General features: G+C 45.6%; 1 protein-coding gene across 10 annotated transcripts in view; it reads right to left on the reverse strand.

Moving 5' to 3' along the window:
* The window catches only part of cux1a (cut like homeobox 1a), a 177821-nt gene that overhangs the window by 103072 nt on the left and 58333 nt on the right, over positions 1-16416 (reverse strand). For all 10 annotated transcript variants that reach the window (XM_088906608.1, XM_088906604.1, XM_088906600.1 and 7 more), the window contains exon 3: positions 5624-5671. In XM_088906608.1, the coding sequence (XP_088762734.1) occupies positions 5624-5671 (48 nt within the window). The remainder of the gene's footprint in view (positions 1-5623; positions 5672-16416) is intronic.

Below are 16416 nucleotides of genomic sequence, written 5' to 3' on the forward strand. Positions count from 1 at the left end.
AAGTGCAAAACAAAACAATCGCTGAAATCATTCAGTAATTCTGGTGCAGACGTCTGTCCAGATCGCAGCTCTTCAGCTGTCCCGGATGAGGGGAAGCAATATTTGCTCCCCGACCAGGAACAAAAGCTTGAGAAACCAGAGAAAGTGCATGGAAGAGACCAGGTGGGCTTCTGCTGGCCTCAATGCTCTCGGCGGCATCATGTAACATGCTGGCATCAGCAGGCACTCGGTTCATCCCCCAGGTAACGTGACAGCTCCGCCAATCCCTTTTCACAATCACGCGGCTGAGACGATTGCAAGATTTCCAAAAGGCAGTCAACCAGAAACCTGCATCGTGATTTCTGACCATATCTGAGTAGGTGGCTTTCAAAGGTTCGTGTACCCATTGTTACAGAGAGTGATTCGGTGAAGTGCTTCAGGTTTAAGAATCATGTTCATGGCCACAGAACCTCGAAGCCGAAGCAGTTCAGGGTGCAGAAGACTCGGGGGTTGAGCACCAAACTGACAATTATTAACTGGGTGCACAGAAAGGGAAAACTGGGACCTCAAAATAGCTCCGACATTCTGGGAATGAAAACATTCCTAATATCTATGATCAGTTAAGAATGTAATGACTTTAGCAGTAAAAATAAATTTCTTGGCATGAGACAATTTAGACTTTATGCAGGTCGAGAATGATTTCAGGCCAATGACCATGACTTTAACCAGAACATAAATCCTGGAATTTTGGACTAAATTTAAGACTATATCAAGCCTGGCAGTTTTAAAATCCAAGTCATTTAAATAGAATGTTTTACTCAGTCGATAGCAGGGCAGACCACATGAACATAGAATTCAGACCGCAGAGAACAGTAATGGAGCAGACAAACCATAATTTTGCTTTGAAAGGTGTCTGGGGAGTCAGTACTCATTTCTTTAACTTCATAAAACTTGCATACTCGTAGCCTTGCAGCGCTGCATTTAAATGAATGCATTAAGATGTCTGAGCAGCCTGTTACAATGAAAGCATGGCCACATCAACAGCTGAAAGAAACTGTTTTATAGGACAGAGAGGTTATTTTTAGAGGTCTTCAGAGCTCAAAAGCCGGCATTATTTTTCTTTTATTAAATCCCATCCGTACTTGGTCTCTTACGAGGGATTTCCTGCTTGGAGTTCTATATATAGCTTTTTAGAGCAAGAGTGCTTTTGCTGATAAGAGCAACTGACCAATCACTGACTCATGACACACACTAGCTTGTTGTGCTTTATATAGCTCTCGTTATTAAGGTCCTAGGAGACCACACAACAGAGCAAAGAATGGATCATTTCAGGTCTTTATCTGAAAATGAGGTTTGAGCTCACTACCTGGTAATTGAGTGTTTCAGTTCTTCATTGCAGAGCATTATAAGTGCAAAAGCAAAAGAAGGTGTTGGTATCTCAAATCAATAGGAATGATATGTTTTTAGTAAGAACATAATCAGACCTTTTTTAAAAAGCTTAAAAAATGCAGCTTCACTTTTTGAGGCACTGCAGACGTGCAATGTTTTCTTTTAACTGAAAGGTGAGAAAATGTTTCAGCACTGCATTTCATTAGTGTTCAGAAGAAATAAGAACTCAGGGGATTTAAAATCGGAGCAGAGAATTGATTTTACACCTGATCCAGGAGCATGGAGTGGTCAATTAATGACCAACAGGTTAGAATGGGTACACCTGGGTTCTTGAAAAGAGCCTGGAAATATCTATGACACCTTAGGTATTGTAAGGTTAGAGTCCACTGTTACATAACTCAGAGAATGAAACTAGAATAACTGAGGTAAAAACAAATGCTAATTTAGTATTGCACAGGACAGATAGTTGAGGACTTGCTTTTTACTGATAAAAGAGCTTTGTTAACAGAGAGGCCAGACAGAAAGCCATCTGAATGAGTGAGAACCATCTATGATTCAATAGTAATGAGTACAAATCATTGCAGCAAAGAGAAAAAAACCTCTAAAATGACAAATGAATATCAAGATTCAAAAAGGCTCTTCAGACATATAAAATAGAAACATTTGAACTTACATTTTAATGCAAAGCTAGTTTAATGATGTTCTAACTTTTGTCTTTTCTTAATTTTCCCTCATTCAGTTTTTTTTTAAGTTTCCATTCAAATTCAATGTCTTCTTCTTCGCATCTTTTTTTCTACACATCCAGTCCGGAACATCTCTTCATCCGCTTTCGTCTCGGCACACAGCGCGACTTTGGTTCTGCACAGGGAGGACGAGGAAGAGCAGACAGTCTCCCCCCGACCTGCCCACTCATCCTCCGGCACAGAGGAACCACTCAGCTCTCACAGACGTCCCCGCTGCCACCCACAAAGTCACAGGGGCACAGGAGCGCTGAGAGACTAATCCAGGCCCTAATCCCCTGGTGCTCCACACGAGCTCCAGTCAGCCCCACACCTGTGAACAGCCTTCAGTCTCTGCACACGGGCTGCACTCACTCCACTCATCTCCCATCCCTACAGACTTGAATTTTATTAGGACTACAGTACTTTGCCACCAACAATATTTTTGTATAGGACCTCTCTGCTCGACGTTTTTGCCGTGCCTAACTTTACCCCCTTAAAAATACTTCATAATCCTCTCCTCCTGTATAAATACGGACATCCTCTGGCCCATCTTTCTTGGTAGAGAAACAGAAGCTACAAAGGTGATGCTCTTTATAGCTCCATTTAAATGGGTTGGTCAGAAAGGCAGTGTATTTTGTTGGAGAGTGTTATGCACTGAGGGAAGACCATGTAAGAGTTAGACAGTTGTTTACTGATTTTTTACAAAAGGAGCAAAAGGCTGACTCTTACAGGCATCATGTGTCTTAAAGGAACTTAACTGCTTTTTTTACCCAAACAATACTATCAGAAAATCCAAGAAAATGTACACGACGAAGCCTGGGTTCTTCTTGAATTCAGCACAAGGGAGGTGACCGAGAGATGTGGGCAAATGGCCTGTTACAAGGAGGCTGCAAATTCAAACTCTCTGCGTCACCTCGGGAAAATGACTGAACTCTTCATGCGCTGCTTGGAGCAGACTGGGCGATAGCTCTTCATGCTCTTGGGTAAGGCTCCTGCTACATTAGTAATGTGTTATTACTATGACACTACTACTCAAACTGCTGCTGGGTCACACTTGGGAGCAGACGTGAAGGGCCGTGTGCACGGAGGAAAGGGAGGAAGGTGTGCAGGTTAGTGACTCCCTGGGTATTCACAAGAGACCCCACCGCAGCACAGACGCACCTTACTCCTGCAGAAACGGGCACAGGTGCAACACACCCGTGTTCATCTCCGTACACAACTGAAAGAGGCGCATTAGAGAAACTAGATGCATGCAATTACACTGAAGCACACAGCAAGTCCTCCTCTGAGACTTGTGCTGTAATCCTCTGGATCTGCGAGCAATACAGAGTTTGGCTTCCCCTCCTGTTTGCTCATTTCCTCCACAGGGGAACAGTTATATCTAGCATGCTCGCCAGGAGAGCAGCTGAAACAACACGCCAAGACCTGCCACCTCACCTCACCCTGGCATCACAAGAACATAAGAAAAGTTACAAACAGAAGGAGGCCATTCAGCACATCTGTTTGGTAGTTAGTGGCTAATGTATCCAAGAACCGAATCCAGCTGCTGACTGGGAGAAGCCAGGGAACAGGCTTCAGTGACACGGCTGGGTATCCTGTTCCCTACTCCCATAATCCTATGTGTTAGGTCCCCCTCAACCAACAAATCACCTACCTATCACACGCAAACTGTCCAAAACCTGCCTGTGCACACAGCCAAAAGTTTCTCCTAGCACTGTTCATGAAGGTCATCACTGCTGACCCAGCTACAAAAAGCCTGTAGGGGTTTTAGATAAGAAGTTGCGAGAACGTGTTTTTTCAATGGTGATATAATCAAAACCTTATCAGATTTACAAAATTCTTGGAACAAGAGAGGAACCGGTTGTTGACTTGTAAAGCTGAAGAAACTTTGATACAGTCGTTCCCATTGTAAGTTCAAAGGAGAAGGTTACAGAAAAATGCATATAATAAATGCAGCAAGATTCTAGTTTTATACCAAACCCTGTTTTTTGCACTTCTACATCCTTCCACTGATCTTGAGGAAATCAGGATGCGGGGCTTATATTTATCACTAATACATTATTATTGTATTAATGGTGTGTAATTTCCCTGTACACCATCATGAAAGGTCAGCAGAAGAAACGGTTTAATAACTAAAGTGGAAAGACAATAGACTGCCAACCATTCTCTGCTTTATAATAAACAAACCCAAGCTGCGCATGAGAGAAAACTAAGGTACAACGCTAACATTTTACCCCTTTTAAAATGTACAATGTAAAGTGCTACAACAAGCCTCTTTTTTAAATATGCAAGTGGTCCTGCCTCCTTCCAAAATTTGACATTAACACAATAAACTTGGTTAGGATGAGAGACTGTGTTTTTAATTGGTATTCAGGCAATGAGTCTGAATGAAAGCAAATCAATATTCAATCCCTTGGTATTTTTAAGTTCTGCTCTAATAAAATTAATATTAACATGCAGTTTTAACTGAAGGTACTAAATTTATAAACAAAATTTATTTAAAAAGCAAAAAAATAAAAAAAAACACACCCCCCCATCTCTGGTCTTGAGTGAGGGCAAATTTGTAAAACCACTGGCAAAATTACAGAACTTGAAAACAGCAACAAACGCTACTCTCAGTACAACACCAAACCATAACAGTCTCTGCCCCACGGCTGGCGGCTGGCGGCTGCTGTCACTTCGGATTGTTCTGGGTCACACATCTACCCCCAGAACAGGCAACAGAAAAGGCCCTCAGGAGCTCTGGGCCCAATTCCCCTCCACCATGCAGTCCCCCAGACTGTCTGAGTTTCAACTGGCTGCTCCACTCAGATCGTTGCGGTGAAGAGCGGCAGAACTGCAAGGTGCTACAGTGACGCAACAGAGAAAATGTAACCGATACAGAAAGGGAGCAGCAGACCCAGGCATGTGCCATGTGACACTGGGGTTAAATAAAAACGTGGATCCGTCTTCAGTGTTCGGACTAAAGTTCTCATCAGCTCCAGTTTGGCATGTTTTTAATGGATGCAATTTAAAGAATACAAATAGCTCAGGGATGCCAGGGACGGCTCCAGTGGGAGAGGAATCGGGAGAGCACTCTCCAGGAGAGTGGGCAGCTAGCTCCCTGTCGCACTGCTCCAGTCTGGCCAGGGCAGCTGAGACACTGCCAGGAAGGAGGGGGCGCAGAGGGCACATTAGCAGCCAACAGCTCAAAAGAGAAGAATCATAAATATATGGAAACTATTTTTTTACACCCACAAATTCTGGAACCATTCAATATTATTCATCTTAGTACAAATCTACAACCCTTGTCCCAGCGTGGGAGAGATGAGAGACGACACCAGGGCTGAGTGGCTGGGGGCAGCGCCTGCTCCTGGGCAGCAGGCTGTGGAAACACCAGTAAACTCCAGTACTCCCGACCCCAGCAGCGCTTATCCAGGTGTGCACCAGGCCTTGAAAAACCCTGGAATCCCAAAACTAATCCCAGGTCAGCCTTCCAGAACTGAGGGAAGACTTGCATGCATTTTCCTCAGAAGACAGAAGACGACACTCACCTCTGCTTGGAAGCTCTTCAGTAACGGAGCTACCTGCTTGCGCAGATCCTGCAGATAAAAAGCACACACAGAGTCAGTGTCCATACTGGGATTATCCCTTGTAATTAATCTTTAATCATGCAGTGTATTAAGTCTTTTATTTTTTTCAATCAGATTTATCATTTAATTCCTCCACATCAGAGCAGAACACCTTCTTCAGCCGAGACTATAGACTGTGGAATAATTGTTCAAAACATTTAAAAAAACAAGTGATTTGAATCCTTTAAAAACTCAGTGTAGAGACTTGTCTGAGACAGAACATTTGCCAGGGCATCATCTTCTTATAATCTGTGAACATCTCTACAAAAGATAGCATGTGATTAAAGACATTATCTTACATTCATATTCCAATTATCTTCCATTGCATAGTCTTGGCTGTTACCTTCCAACCCCTCAAAAACAGTAACAAGAAGCTCCGTGCCAGTGTAGGGAAAGCCAGCATAAAGAGCCCCAATACAACAAGTCTTATAAATATCCCATAATCATCAATTTACCCAGCTTGGTAATGCCAGATTTTTTTTTATCAAACTATCATGCTACTTTGCTAAGCTGAATCCTTGGTGTATCATTCTTAAACAATGTTTTCAGTTTCACATCAGTGCAATTAGCTTTCACATTGGAGACTTGAAGGATTGCAAAATCATATTTGATGGATATGTTCCGATAAAAAAAAAAATGTAAAACAACTATTTTTATAGACCGTAACTAAGGGACAGTATTAACTCCAGAGCTGCGCAGTGACTAATGCTATATGACAAACTCTTTCCATTGAAGGCAAAAGGAGGGCCAATACTTTGCCTGCGAAAGGCAATGTGGTCACTGAGTTTTAATCACAGTGAAAGCTACCAAAGCTTATGGACATCTCAAACTTCTGTCCTCCCAAGTGCAGAAGCCACTGAGGCCAGACGCTGACGCCTCCCACGCTGTGCAAACTCTGAGAAAACCGCTCTCCTGTTATTTGAGCTCTGATTTGCAGATATAAAAACCGCAGCAGCAAACGGATTGAATGGTGGAGCCACACAAAATCCTGTGAGCCTGCAGTTATTGTTGAAGATCCTCTTCATTAAAGCAATTAAGGTGTAGAAATAGGTACCAAAAAGATACGTCCATCAGTTTCCTCACTGCTTTACCAACTACAGGGTGACTGAGGAGTTGGAGCCTTTCCCAGCATGGGGCAGGACACACGCTGGACAGGATGCCAGTCCACTACAGGGCAAGCACAGTCACAGAAGAAGACACACACACTTATACCATGGCCAGTTTTCCCAGAAGCCAATAATCTACCAGTATGTGTCTGGACTGGGAGGAATCCTGAGCACCTGGAGGAGACCAACGTGAACACGGGGAGAACTTACTAATTCTACACTGACAGCTCCCCGTTTCCGAACTGAACCTTAGCGCTGCGATGCAGCACTGCTAACCCCTGTGCCACTGTGCCACCCCAAACAGATACAAAGATGATCAAATAGTGTGCAAAAAAAGGAGGATCAAAAATAATTATTTTTAGGTGACCTACAAGATGCCTCTGCTGTGGATCCAGCAGTGCCTCAGATGTGTCAAACTGGGGAGAAAGGACTGCTGAGATTGTAACAGAACTGCGGCTGCTCAGAGGCCGCTGCCGGGGATGCAGACAGGCGAGCGGTGCCGCTGTGTGGCTGTGACAGGCAGCTCTATACACAGGCAGACAGAGCGGTAAATAAACAGCCCCCGAGAGGAGGAAACACCAGGCTCCCATTAGCACTCCGGGGAGCTCCCTGCCCTGGAAACCAGCCCAGAACGCAATGCTGCTCCTCCGCAGGTTCCCTGACAACACCAGCCTGACAGGACCCTCTTCTCCAACAGCACCCAGGACTGCAGCTCCGCTGCCCGTTCCTCCAGTGTCTTTTACACTCATGCCATTTGCGTGACACTAATTTTTCATTTCGCACGTAGGAATATTATTAACAGGAAGCAAAGCGGGGAAGTATTCTTCGGTTACACCAGCAAAGGATCTTAATTTTGCAGTGGACATTCACTTTGTAAAAAACCCAAGGGCAAAAAACAAAAATTAAATCAGGAAGTAGGAAACCAATTAACAGCCTTAGTCTGGGGAAAAAAAGGTTCTTGATGTTGCAATACTCCAGAAAAATACAGAAAAGTTTCTCACCAGATTAACTGGTAAGAACTCAGTTTTAAATTCCATGCCTTCGGTTAGTCTACAGACATATTGTGTTTAATTAATAAAGCACCTGTCTGCAGCTCCAGAGGATCAAGTCATGATGCTTCATGTTCACTTGTTATAACTAGAGGGAATACTTTTTCTACTTAAAAAAAAAATCCTGAACATGCTGTAAAGTTGCTGGGAAACTTTGCATATGTACTGCATCAGGAGCCGGCAAAAGATCTGTAAATATTTTAGCTTAACAATGCAGAAAATTGTTGATGATGTTGATGTTTCCAGTTGAAACATCTCAGTAAAACGGGCTGCGGAAGACAGAGTCACAAGCTCAGGTGGGAAGAAGAGTAAACAAGCCATCGGCCTCCTCAAAGTTCCAGTGCGGAACCAAAAGTGAACTAGCAGCAGGAGCAGGGGGGCGTCGGCTCACGGACACCGTCTCGGCAAACACCAGCCACAGGCCCGGGAGCTCAGAGGCGCACCCGGACAGACAGGCTAGAGTTGCCCACATAAAGATCACTCCCAGTGCTAGCTCCCTGGGAACACGCTGCTCCGTCCTCCAGGCTGCTGAGAGAGGGTGCTCTCTTTATTTTCCTCGTCTTAGAGGAAGGTGGAATGTCAGCTCCTTCCTCTGCAAGCCTGCGTGTCAGACTAGCCGGTTCGCTGGCCATCTGCTCTGCATTCCTCAACAGCAAAAAAAGTACACACCGAAGACATCAGGCCAGTCAGTCTACTTAATTCAAATTCAATTAGCTGTTCCTCTAAAGACTGAAAATGCACTGCTCGCCGACCACTCCTGAAGCAAGCCTCGCCATCCTTCTGATATGATTCCCAGCCTCCCCGCGGTACACTTAATTGTGGATTACATTAGCAAGCAGCTCATCCCAATGCATCTTTCATGTCCACTGCAACCAGGAAGCCTCCGTTCAACAAGAAATGATTGATTTAAATATTTATAAGAGACAAGCCTTTCTTTTTTCTTTCCTCTCTTGTAGCAGTGTCCAAAGCTCTCTCCCTTGTACTGTAATTTGACATAATGGAGCTTTGTTTCTTTAACTGAACACTTCAACTCGGGAGAATTACTTTAACGCGCACAATGGGGGGAGAAAGAAGAAATGCCGCTGAGTAAATTATACTTGAAAAGCACAACATCTGTGCAGGGCCCAGTGAATTCATACAAATAAGCTCTCTATTCCAGTACAAGCACCTCTAATGGGTATTCACTAGACCATTACAACAAGACTTTAATTTAATGCCTTGGAAACGGGTATCATATGTATATTTTGCCTTACATGTATAGTTTTATGTATACCTCAGGGCATCCTTTATGGACAGAACTTTACTAAGATTTCTGTAAACATTCTTCCATTCTTATTTCACTAAACACAGGATCAGAACACACAGATGTGCATCAGGCACTGAAAAAGCAAACTCCCACTGCATAACAGTTTGAATCATTCTGGGTTTTAGCAGCAGCAAGGTTTTTGTATTTTTCTCTCGTTTTCCATCCACATTCCTACATCTAAACTCAGGATCGGATGCTTGATACCCTATTCTGACCAAATCTACAGAGAATCTGCAGGGATAGACTAGAGGCATCAAAATGAAGTGTTTGTCTTCTATCCACACCAAGTGCTTCTAAGACTTCAACAGATCAAACTGTTAAGAAGCAGCAGTCTTAATTCCATGCTGTACAACTGATCACCCACATCATGTGTCGCTTATGCCGAAAGTCACCGGAGTCGAAAAGGTTAAATTGAATTCGGCACCTGGCAGGCGCTCCGAGCGCTGACCCTGGCTCGTCTGATTCTTCCGACAGGGCGCGCCAGCCCATGTGACAGACTCGAAAGATACTGCCCTGCTTATTATTCCAGGGCCTGAACAACAGAGCACCGCCGCGACACAAAGCAGAGCAGGCAGCCGTGATGAATGAGAAGAGAGCCCAACGATAAGAGAAACAGCACTTTCCCTCAATTGTGCCGGAAACAGAATCCGGGCTTTCCGCGAGTGGAGCAATTAAGGAGCGGCCCCGTCAGCCTTCCACAGCTCCCGATATTCTTCAGCTCCCGGTGTCAGCTGCTTTAACCGATTAGTCCAGAAACAACAGTCTGCATCAGCGGTTCATGAAAGCAATGCTGGGAAGCCACCGGACCCCAGCTAACCTTGTTAAAGCAGCCCGGAAAGAAGATTTACGGCCTAATTTCTCAGCTGACCGCCGGGCACAGACGCTTGTACACATCCCCTCGTCTCGGGGGACCTCAGTCTCCAGCTCCATCAGTTTATCATCAAGAGAGCGGACTGTGTCTTCCAACTCCCGTAGGCTGCTCTTGAGAAACTAATACTCTGCTCTCGCTCTGGAAGTCACAGTGAGCGCCCCACGATTAGGGAAATGACGGCTATCTCACTCTTCCTCACTTCTTAAATCCCTCTTCCTTATTCTGAGCACCCTGCAATATTGCACAGAATATTCCTCCGATACCGCACCAGGGCTTGCCTTTTTTATCTTTACCGCTTTCAGGTGATTGAGGTATTCACCCACACCGATACACAGTTTATTGAATTTCCTACCTACTACATCTGCAGGTACCATGTTCAATATACAGAGAAATTTGAGGACTTTCACGGCATTTGTCATAGCATTTCCTCTCACTCAGACATTCACCTGCAGTCAGACAGAAGACAGACACTGAAACGCTAGATACCAGACAATGTGCAGGTGGTGAAGGGAGTTGCGAGCTCTCAGACACGAGCTGCATAGTGTCTGTATCACCCTAAAAAAAGCAATCAGCTTCATCTGTGCAGTCCTACGTGGTACATCTCGGATGTTTAGAGGATTAGGATGACGTCTGCGGACGGAGAGAGAGAAATAAAAAAGGGAAGGAAATTTTCTGACGAGGCTGGTCAGTCAGTAACTCGCCATCAGTGGGAAATAAAGCACAACAAAAGGAAAGGGCAGAGGGCCAGCTCGGAGAGGGGTCAGAAGGACCAAGCTGGGACACCCCCCACCCCCACCCCCCGAGCGTCTGCACCTCACCCACCGCGCCCCAGACGCTCGGCTGGGAACGAGGTCACGACTCTCCCACTGTCACACACAAAGGGAAGCAGTGTGGGCCGCTGTGCCCGAAGAGTTCTCAGCCGCACACCGATACCAGCCCGTGGACCTTCGGCCTCATGGAGTCTGCGATCACCCCCACGTCGAGATTAATGCCCTAACCGAGGACTCGCCCCCCTGGAGCCCGGACGACACTGCTTTCATTAGGCTCACAAGCGTCGCTGTGCTAAATGTTAACTTTGCTTTCTAACAGCTTTTAAAAACTAGCGATTAGTTAGTTATGGGTCTTGAGCTTTATTGCTGTCCCTTTCGCTGCCCCTTTCCTTACAGATCTCGTCAGAGAAAGGGGGGGAGTCGACTCGTTTCTGCACACATGAAGGGCAAAACGCTGTCATCTGAAGACACTGATTAGGACTGTACCTGGCAAGTCAGAAATATTAACTATTTAACCTTAACCAGGGCTCACCGATCAGAGCAGACTGTCTCACCTGGAAAAGAGTAAAACAGATGGCCTGGCATGGGGGCGGAGAAGCCCAGGACACAAGGATGAGAATAAACCGATTTTCCAGATACCCACTAATTTGCAGAGATATTTACTGTTAACAAATTAAAACTGTAATCGAAAAAGAGCTTTGTTACAAAATTCTGTCAAGAATAACAGACACGTACAAAGACTGCTCAATGGGGCGCTTCTGGAAATGACAGCAGAGCCATCGTGAAGGGCTATGGGAGCAAGAGTTTCAGAGCTGATTACAATTTGCACACTAATCAAAAATGTAAACCAAAAAAATTCAAGGGCCCTTTTCGCTTTCAGAGTTATGTTCTTCCCTGCCAAGTGAACGGTTAAAAGCCTTGTCGATACTGTGAAAGTACAGGAATGAGATTCCAGACAGTCGGGTTCAAAGCAAAGGAACAAAGGGAAAAAAACAGGAAAAACTGTTCTCCTGCAATTAGTTCTGAAGAGCAGGTCTGCCTGGCAGCCAGCTACTGAGGGACTATTTATAGAGATTGCTTCAGGACAAAACCTGCGATGCAGCCATGCAAATCGGGGAAGGTAGAGAAAAATATAAAGCACACATCTTTGATTCTCCAACCCACAACATGCACAGCCATCTACATACAGCCTGCAGAACACTGCACTCACATTAAAGATGCAGGGACACCTGAACAAATCCGGTCTCCGCGTGGCTCAAACGTTACAAAACTCCTCCAGTGCCCCTGCCTCCCAGATTAGTCAGTGGAGGCTTCTGTAACGTCCAGCATCTCTTTTACTGGATTAACACACATAGGAAGAAGTGGAGGTCATTTTTAAAGCAGTAAAACCATCTGGCATGGAGGTTTTCATTTTGTTGTAGTATTCAATAACTGATCTTCCTTAATAGTAATACAATTGGGTTATAGACTTCTTCAAAAGAGCAGCAAAGTAATTTTACTGTAACAGTTCAGTAATCTCCCTTATTTGGTATGAAAAGCTAATTACTGGAATTTTCCCAAGTAGGTGCTGCCAAGGCACTTAAGTCTGCCTGGGGAGAGCACAGCTGAGCTCTAAGCTGAAGACAGCTCAGCCACAGTTAAGGTCTACAGTGAAAAGAGCTGCTCACTGCAGCTCAGTGAAGAAACAGAGCAGAGCACCAAACCATCAGGGCAGCCAGAACCTGGGAGAGACGTGCTCGCAGAGCTGTAATCATGAACTGGCCTCTTTCGTTCCTCGAAAATAAGATGTTCTACCTCAAACACACAATCCGCTGATTGTTTCGAATGCTAAACTCCGACATCTTTCCTTGGTGTCTACTCTATTTCTGCACATCCGTTCTGCGGTCTGCAATTCCTAACTTTAGTCTTGGAACAAAAGCTAAAACAGTTGGTTACTGACTGGTTTCCTTGAGCTTCCTACACATTTTACAGCCGAGTACCTGAATGTAAGACTTGCACAACTGATAGGACCAGCTCCCTGGAACTGAGAAAACATTTACGAGAAACCGAGGAGACAAAAGCACCAAAAAGTCCAAAGGAGGAAGGGAGAGATAAGGAGTATAAGAGAGAAGGAGAGGAAGTGCACAGCTAATTCACTGCGCAAATGTTACAGCAGGCGCTGGGGGCAGCCACGTCACGGAAGGCATCCGCTCAGCAACTAACATCGGCTCCTGCTGAAATATTTACTATGGAGAGCTCTGCACATCCAGAAGCAGCAGAGGATGTGCACTCACACTCACCCAGGCTCACACACACACAGCCCTTCGTCGAGCAGAGACAGCGGCGGTCGCGAGCAAAGATGCAAAGCCTGAGGAGGGATGGAAAAGCTGTTTCCTGTGGAGGCTCCAGAGAGGGAAGGGGCCACAACTCCTGGTTGTCTTTGAACTGGAGCCATAGTGCAGAACTGCAAAAGCCGTGCCTCAGTGTAAGAGAGGGGCGGGGGGGGAGGGTGGCTGCTGAACAGAAGCCCAGGCTAAGGGAATAACCAGCAGGGTAAGGTCTGCATAGAGCCGGGGGGGTTCCTGCCCAATACTCAGGGGGTCAAGAGCCGGGAAAGACCAAGCATTTCCTATTAGAAGAAATACACTTAAACCAGGGTGATGGAAATGGGTTTTTTCTGGTCAAGTTTAGGTTTGCTCATCTGTCTTAGAGGAGAGACGTCAAGGAAACCAAAGCAACAGACCCTCAACCACTCAGACCCCAGTGGGATCCTGGAAAAACAGCCCGTTAGAATATGTCTGGAATATTTCAGCCTCCGTAACTACAATAGGTCCCTCCAACAATCAACAAGGTATACAAATGAAAAATTAACGGCTTTAAAAGCACGATCCCCGAGAGAAGCCCGATTCTCCCACGGAGATCCTGGAGCTCTGCTGCTGTGTATCTGAGCGAACAGAAAGGAAACAGCCTGCCAGGTCAGCACAAAGCCAAGTCCTTAGAAGGCAGAGAGGACAGGGCACGGAGGGGAGAAGGAGTGGGGCCGGACTGCGTCAAAGCACCAACCCATCAGGCTGCAGCGAGCACCTCACGCAGACCCCCATAGTGGCTGTGATGTTTCGCAAATTCATTTCCCCAGGAACCCTCAGCATAGCATAGCTACAGTACCATGGTACAGCTCTGGTTCAGCTGGAACAGACACAGCCGCGACCGGGAAGACCCCCACACACACTCGCCGGCACACTCGCTGCCTGCTCCCCGGCTACCACATGGAAGGTGAAAGCGCCCCAGTGCCAAGACTGCACATACACGCCAATTTGTTACTGCAAAAAAAGACATCTGTTTCTCAGTACCTCTATTCTCAGAGGGCAAATTACAGCCAACGTTCAGCATAAAACATCAATTTAAACCATCAGCTATTCATAATTTCAAATCGCTATTGAAAACGGGGACGTTAATGTCAGGGACAGGAGGCAGCAACTGATGTGTCAAGTTTGCCACTCTTGCTTGGAGGGGAAAAGAGCCGGGCACAGTAAATAAATACGGTATAGCTGTTTAATGTTTAATCCACAACAGCAGCTGTGAAGCAGTCAAACCACAGCCACGCACAGGCCATTCCGACTGGGTTCAGAGAGGACTGCCAGAGTTTTTCAGCAACACCTTTAGATAGAAACTGAGCTCTGCCAGGATTCTTTTTTCTTCCCCAAAATTGAACAGGACAAAAACTGAACCAGGCTTGAACAACAATGCTTTCTGGTGTACTTCTCAAAAAAGATCAAAATAAAGACTGAATAATACGTACACAACATTCAATAGTGGTTCATTTTAAGTGACCCTTACAGAAGAAAAATGATTACTGCAGCATGAGACTTAAGGTTTTACTCTACACAAAATCTAAGAAACTGGAGGGTAAAGGGGTAGGGGTGTAACCCCGGAATCCTGGCCAAAATTTCCCATTGGCCCTTACCCATCATGGCCTCCTAATAATCCCCATCTCTGAACTGGCTTCATCACTCAGCTCTCCTCCCCACTGAGAGCTGGTGTGTGTGAGTGTACTGGCGCATCATCCAGGTGGGGCTGCACACTGGTGATGGTGGAGGGGATCCCCATTACCTGTAAAGCGCTTTGAGTGGAGTGTCCAGAAAAGTGCTGTATAAGTGTAAGCAATTATTATTATTAAAGTTCTCGATCTCTCTTACGCGCTTAAAGTCAGGAAGGATCCCAGTGGGATCCTGAAAAACAGCCTGTCCTTGAATCCTTAGAGCAAGTCAGGCTGAAAACAAAAACAACAAAACAGACGTGCAAGTTTACCAGTAACCTGAGATGGCTGTACCTTGCGTGTGCTTAACACGTGAGCCAGTGCATACAGTTAACTGTGCTGTCTGTGTTCGTCTATTTTTTGCTGGCTAAGCAGCCCATGAGGCACTGTGAGAAACGCTTAAAAGATGCACCATATCCCACAGTATCAGCAGGGAAAGATCTCACCAGTGTCACCACCACACCATGGGAAACTTAATAAGCAGTGCGAGCTTCAGTAACTACAGGCAGGGGATAATGGGGCAGGACGAGGGCCCTGGACTCCATTAGGAGGTCAGGCTGCCCGGCTATAATTTGGAGAACAAACAGAGAGTAAACACATTAACGTCACTCTTCGGGTCCACGGATGGCTGCATTCACAGACAGTGACTCATCAGAGCAAGGCTGCAGTAATGAGAAACTGAAGAAGCTGGCAATGAGACGCTGCTCCGCGCGCACACACACGCGCACTCTCACACTCCTCACACACGGGACAGCTGCACTGCTGGCCAGGGCCTGCAGGAGGCTAGAGTCCGTTTCGGGACTTAAAGATCACCACTTCTGCTGCATGAACACACCTCCACTTACATAACACAGCTCTTGTACTGCGTAAAGCAGATTGCAGGTTATCTTGTGTGAAAGCATTGCATGCGCTTACTTCACTGCTCCCAATGACTATTTTGAGAAGCAGATGAGAGAAATTACAGCCCTTTCAAGCAACAGTAGCATCGTTTTTCTACAACACGTCATTTCAAAAAGTAAATATAGTCTCACCAGTTCAAAGCCAGCCTGTGCAGATGGCAGTGCTTAATTTACCTGATCTTTACCAGATTTGACTCGTAAAATAGGACAACTAGAAAATCTGGATTGTTTGTTAGAAACCATGTCTGCTCTCCACCACTGTTCTTCCACTCAATAATTCCCTCGCACAGCCACGAAAGGTGGCTCCAGGTGAAAAACCACTGCAGACGTGTGTGGAAAATTTTGCCTTGGTTTTATCCACCAAAAAAGAAACAATATTATCGCTTTGAAATAGTGGAGGTACTGTGCTCAGCAAAGTAAAAAATTCCATTACAACCATAAGTAAACTATAATCACACTGAGTCATGGAGCTTCTGGGAAAAATAACAACCTGTGCGTAACTAATAGCCTGCAGCCACGCCACCTACGACGCTGAAGAAATCAGCAGATACGAGAGGACTGGCAAGCTGGAGGTGGCCAATGGTGGAAGAGGTCAGAGGTCATCTCCAGTCAACCGCCACCTGACCTCAGCACTATTGGCGGCACGAAGTCCAGTAAGAAAGTCAGGCTCTTAGCAGTCCCTGCTTTTCACTCCGAGGT

Source organism: Atractosteus spatula, chromosome 27, assembly GCF_055471065.1.
Source record: "Atractosteus spatula isolate fAtrSpa1 chromosome 27, fAtrSpa1.hap1, whole genome shotgun sequence".
In the NCBI taxonomy this organism is placed as follows: domain Eukaryota; kingdom Metazoa; phylum Chordata; class Actinopteri; order Semionotiformes; family Lepisosteidae; genus Atractosteus; species Atractosteus spatula.